At 52.2% G+C, this 6,015-nt stretch overlaps 1 protein-coding gene across 1 annotated transcript; it reads left to right on the top strand.

Annotated features, from left to right (window-relative positions):
• The first annotated feature begins 1,111 nt into the window (after positions 1-1,111).
• Positions 1,112-3,717, top strand: LOC120650885 (transcription factor TDR-like). Its single transcript, XM_039928186.1, has 7 exons — positions 1,112-1,293; positions 1,395-1,499; positions 1,624-1,705; positions 1,797-1,880; positions 2,173-2,745; positions 2,836-3,267; positions 3,361-3,717. Exons 1-7 carry the CDS (start codon positions 1,145-1,147, stop codon positions 3,592-3,594), a joined length of 1,659 nt encoding a protein of 552 aa, XP_039784120.1. The 5' UTR covers positions 1,112-1,144; the 3' UTR covers positions 3,595-3,717.
• Positions 3,718-6,015: the final 2,298 nt, after the last annotated feature.

Here is a 6,015-nt window from a genome sequence, read left to right as displayed (position 1 = left end):
TATCCAGAATTAACACCTGGGTGTTACAGTCATGACATGGAACTCATCTGTTTGTAAAATGCTGAGGCCGGACTTATTTCCTTTATCTAAAAAAGCCTGTTTGTGGGAAAAAGACAGGTAACTCTAATTCATCTGTCATCAACATTGCAGATTTGCGTGTTCTTATTTCTTAACAGATTAGACACCAGGATATGTATATCTTTATAGCCAAATCCGTGGAATTAGAGGAACAATTGAGGAAAACACGGTCACGCCTTTCTTGCAACTGACCTACCCATAACAACCTTCACAACAATCAGGTGTGCTAATCGAGTAAAACATGGTTTGCTTTCAGTTAATCCCACGATATCAGTGAATAAATCTGCTTTACTGAAGAGGTTATAGGTAATTCAGAGAAGAGACACAGGTGGGGCCGTGAGTGACTATATATACGGTACTCGCACAGGCATTCATGATGCAACAGTCCTGCAATAGAAATGATTCTTCAGTTAGCAATAGCTTTCAGCTGATTCACTTCTCCCCCTCTGCTGAATCATTACCGGATTTCGTCACTGCCTTCAGAGGGGAGGTCACCTGGAAGCCATAAAGGTAGCTTTTCTTCTCTCTGCTTATTGTTGCCACATATTACCTAGGCAGGACTCTAGACATCATCATCCAGGTGAATCACAAGGAATTATTCACCTTTGCTTGTACATAAAAGCTACAGTTACTTATAGACTGCTTCACTTCAGAGTTCAGATATGAAGGTTCAGATGACTGGCCTGATTTTATTTCATTTCGCAAGTCTGATTCTACTTGTGTTCATATATATGTAGCAACATATTTATTCAAAAAAATATATGTAGCAACATAAAGTAGTGATGATACATGACACAGAGCACATGAACAGGTCCATCGGGTCAGATTGTACCCTTGCACGAATCATCCATAGCCTGAAGGTTCTTGCAGCCTTTCTTCACACCATGACATCAACAGATCCTATCCTGATTCCTGTCTGTTCGTTCAAAAAAAAAAAATCCTGATTCCTGACAGCATGAAAGCGACACTCGCGCATGCTGCAACTGACGCTTACATTTACATGGCTTCTTGCTTCTATGTGCCTGCAGCCACTCCTAGGACTAAGTGATCACCGGTGCTCAGTGCCATGGCAGGTGGAGATCACCAGTGCATGGCTGCCGCCGCGGCGGCTGCTGCCGGCGATGGAGGCGCCAGCGTGGAGTCCGCGTTGAGGCCCCTTGTTGGTGCAGACGCCTGGGACTACTGCATCTACTGGAGGCTCTCTCCTGACCAGAGGTAGCTTCATGATCTGACTGTGATCATGCTCCCTGTACTCAGACATTTCCTGGAACCGTGCTGATACATCGTCCTCTTTCTGTGAAACGAACTGTATGCAGGTTCTTGGAGATGACTGGGTTCTGCTGTAGTAGCGAGTTCGAGGCACAGATTTCTGCACTTGGCGAGCTGCCTTCATCAATCCCTCTGGATTCCTCATCTGCAGGGTAATTCACACACAGCCTTTCTAGCTGTTTTACTTCCCAAATCAATTCTTTCTACTGAGGAAGCCAGGATAGATTGCAAGTTCTTTTTCTTCGTAACTCATCCTAGCTATTTTGAATCGATCAGGATGCACGCCGAGGCAATGCTGTCCAACCAGCCGATCTGGCAGACCAGCTGCGTGTCAGAGATCCCAGCAAGTTACTCCAGTGTAAGCACACCTCGTATTCAACCGCCACTGCCTAAGAGATGCGTAAGCATCGAACTGCATGATCAACCACTGAACCCATGACATGATGCAGGAGCACGCATCCTCCGGTGGCCCGAGGACGCGGCTGCTGGTGCCTGTCGCCGGCGGCCTCGTCGAGCTCTTCGCCGCCAGATTCGTAAGCGACGTCTGAACACAGGCCTTGATTTCTTGCCGCCGTCAGAAAATTCAGATTTTTTTTTTGTGGGGGCGATCAGTTTCAGTTAGGCTAAAGGTAGTTAGAGAGTTGTAAGTAAGAGCACACAGCTTCAGCGTGAGCCAGCGACGCCGGCTGAGATGTCGCGGCGAACCGCACGCAACAGCCACAGCCTTTGCATTTGGATGCGCAGGCGCACCCAAACACATGACGCAGCTGACACTCTTCTTCTTATAATGCCGGCGCGCCGCGGCGTGCGTGCGTGCGTGCGCAGATGGCGGAGGAGGAGCAGATGGCGGAGCTGGTCATGGCGCAGTGCGGGGTGCCGGCGGCGGGGGCGGGCGACGGCGAGGGGAACGAGGGCGGCGTCGTCGTGAACGCGTGGCCGGAGGCGGCGCCGGGCTTCGCGTGGGACGGCGCCGCGGCGGACCCGCAGCGGATGTACGCTGCGGTGCCGTCGCTCAACCTGTTCGACGCCGCGGGCAACGTCGCGGCGGACGCGTTCCTGGCGGCGGCGGCGGCGCCCGGGGTGGTCGACGACGCGGACGCGGCGGCGGCGGGGTGGCAGTACGCCGCGGCGGCCGGGAGCGAGCCGTCGGTGGTGGCGGTGCAGCAGGAGCAGCCGCAGCCGCTGCAAAACGGCGGTGCGCGCGCTGGAGGCGCGGACTCGGGGTCCGAAGGGAGCGACATCCAGGGGGACCCCGAGGACGACGGCGACGGCGACGGGCAGGGGCGGGGCGGCGGCAAGCGGCAGCAGTGCAAGAACCTGGTGGCGGAGCGGAGGCGGAGGAAGAAGCTCAACGACCGGCTCTACAAGCTCAGGTCGCTCGTCCCCAACATCACCAAGGTTCGTATCGTATCGATCGCCATCAATTCTTTGATGGATCATGGATCATTGTTTGGCGGCGAGGAACATCACCAAGGCATTATTGGGCAGATGGATCGCGCGTCGATTCTTGGGGACGCGATCGACTACATCGTGGGGCTGCAGAATCAGGTGAAGGAGCTGCAGGACGAGCTGGAGGACCGGGCGGACGGCGCCCCAGACGTGCTCCTGGACCACCCGCCGCCGGCGAGCCTGGTGGGGCTGGAGAACGACGACTCACCGCGCACGAGCCTGCACCAGCCGGCGGCCGCCGGGAGCAAGAGGCCCCGGGCGGCGGCGGAGGAGGAGAAGGGGCACGACATGGAGCCGCAGGTGGAGGTGCGGCAGGTGGAGGCCAACGAGTTCTTCCTGCAGGTGCTGTGCGAGCACAAGCCCGGGCACTTCGTCCGGCTCATGGACGCCGTCAACGCGCTGGGCCTCGAGGTCACCAACGTCAACGTCACCTCCTACAAGACCCTTGTCCTCAACGTCTTCCGCGTCGTCGTACGCACAATTAACCTACCGTACCCCGCCATTGATGATCTTGGCCGCAGCTCGTGTCGTGCGAGCTCAACGTTGGCTTCTTGTTGGTTGCAGAGTCGGGACAACGAGGTGGCGGTGCAGGCGGACAGGGTGAGGGACTCGCTGCTGGAGGTGATGCGGGAGTCCTACGGCGTGTGGTCGTCGAAGCCGCCGGTGATGGGGAGCGGCGGCGCCGACGCCAAGCTCGACGGCGTTGACGTCAAGCTCGACGACGTCGATGCGCAGGCGCAGGCCGCGGCAGAGGACCACTTCGGCGGCTACAACCATCTCCTCCAATACCTCGCTTGATCATTTTCTCTACCAGTCTACTGTTCATGTCCACCCAAGGGGATCAATCAATAAACGGGTTCCGTATAATTAACAGTGTTGATTAAAATGAGTTATTATTAATCGAAGCTTAATTTTCTGCTCCGGAACTGATTAAAATGAGGATGGCCTTTCTTCAGAAACGGGCGAATAATGATATGCTTAGACTAGTCTTATTGGCAGTGTCAAGAGGGTTTCATGAGCATTAAGACCCTGTTTGTTGGGCGACGCTAATTTGGAAATATATCAGGTGTAAACCAACTTCTTCGTGGAAACTATGCAAATTTCAATTTAGGCCACCATATCAACATCCAAGGGGCATGAGGAGGGGGTAATTTTATAAATAACAGCCGGCTCTTGGATTAGATAATCACACTTTTGCAAATTACCCCTCCCACTCCCCCTGCGCCCTCCCGTTGGATGTTGATCCTCTGGTGGCTCAGATTGAAGTTTGAATAGTTTTTACGGATCGGTTGATTTGCATCTAATACGTTCCCGGCTAATTTACCCTACAATCCATCTTCTGATCGTTTCCTTTTTTCTTTTCTAGTAACTTTTTTTAATCATTTTTTGATAAAAAAAACTTCTGGAGAAAGTTTTGAAAAAAATGGAGAGAGCTAGAAAATAAATTGATGAGAAAAAAACTGAAAGAGAAAATTTTGAGAAATTTTTTTGGAGAAATAACTTTTGCATCCAAAACCCAAAAAAAAGTTTAGATAAAAATATTTTGTAAAAAAACTTTTCTACCAAGAATAAAATAATTGGGGAAATTTTTTTGTAAAACCTTCTGCATCCAAAAAAAAACTAAACAAAGGCAAAAAGAGCGGCGCCGCCGCTGCCAATCTGCCTAGCCGCGCCGCTCTGCCGCCCCCACCTCATCATGCCACCACCGCAACGTCGCGTGCGGAGCTCGCCTCTTGGGAAGTCAGCCACATCATTGCGTCGCGCCGCCGCCGCCGCCACCCCGCTCGGCCTCGAGCGCCGCCTCCACCCCGCCGCGCCGCCTGCACCCGGGGAGCTCAGGTCCGCTCCGCCTCACCACGCCACTGCCATTGCTCTATCCAGCTGTGCCGTCGTCTCCAGAGGAAGGAAGGGGAAGAGCAAGGAAAAAAGAGAAGGGGAAAGGGGAACTTATAGCGAAAATGACCTCTCATGCCATATTTCAATATAATGTTTTGGTGATTGATATAGACAACACAACACTTGGACTAATATGATTGTTAAGATGATCATTCTCAGGCTTTTAGGTTCAAGTGATGACAAAGAGAAAAAAGGCGTAGCTAGGCCCGAAGGGCCGCCCCTACGGTGGTTCCTCTTCGGTCCAAAAGACAAGAATCGAAGAGACCGTGAAGAAATCCAAGTCAGAAATATCAAAACAGAGACAATTTACTATCACCGGTTAAACCGACGATAGGAAAATTGTACTCACCGGTGCAATTGGCTCAGTGGAGACCAAGTCAGCAGAGTGCACCGGTTGAACCGACGACGGGAAAAATAAAGGTGTCGGTGCAATGGACCCAGAGGCTGAGGCTAGGGTTTAGCACCGGTTAAACCGACGATGCTCAAAATTGAGCGTCGGTGCAGTTGTCCAGAGACTCCATTTTTCGGGGGTTTCTGAGCTTGCACTCACCGGTTAAAACCGATAGTGATTTCAAGAGCGTCGGTCGATTGATCAAGTAGCCGTTGGAAGACTGTAACGGCTAGTAGAAGGGAAAGTACTCTCACCGGTTGAACCGGTGTTGACAAAACTGGAGCGTCGGTTTAACCGGCATTAAGGAATTTTGTCAGCCTTTCCCAACGGCTCTTTTGCGGTGTGTGGGTTATATATACTCCCAAGGCCAGGTCATTTGGGTTGCTGGAGAGTGCTGGAGTTGCTGAAAGCTTACTATACTTGAAGATCACCTCCAACCATCATAGAGCTTCATTGTACATCATATAGGCTTAAGCACACTTGTGAGAGTGCTTAGTGCTTGTAATAGGGATTAGTTCTTACGAGAGCTCCCTTGAGAGAAGCCTTGCTGCGGCAAGCATCTTGTGTACTCGTCGTGTGACCCTCCGACTTGGTGTGGAGACCAACGACACTTTGTGCGGGGAAGGAGACCCCTCTTGGTGAGAAGCTCTGATAGTGAAGACGGTGCCGTGGGTGACGCTTCGAGAGAGACGGTGGCGGTGACCTTGTCTTGGTGACTTGGGGTCACTTAGCCTTTGCTTGCCGTGAGCCTTGGTGGCGAACGCAAGACGGTGATCAAGCGGAGAGACTCGGCATCACACATGTTCGTGTTGGACAAGTGGCCGTGGACGTATGGAGGGACTTGGTGTCCTAACCGAACCACGTTAAATCGTGTGTCTTGTTGTCTTCACGGGAGTTTATATATTCTCTCCCTTACCTCTTTACTTACCGTA

The sequence above is a fragment of the Panicum virgatum genome, chromosome 1K, assembly GCF_016808335.1.
Source record: "Panicum virgatum strain AP13 chromosome 1K, P.virgatum_v5, whole genome shotgun sequence".
NCBI classification, from domain to species: domain Eukaryota; kingdom Viridiplantae; phylum Streptophyta; class Magnoliopsida; order Poales; family Poaceae; genus Panicum; species Panicum virgatum.
This window is presented reverse-complemented; position numbering and strand designations above follow the sequence as displayed.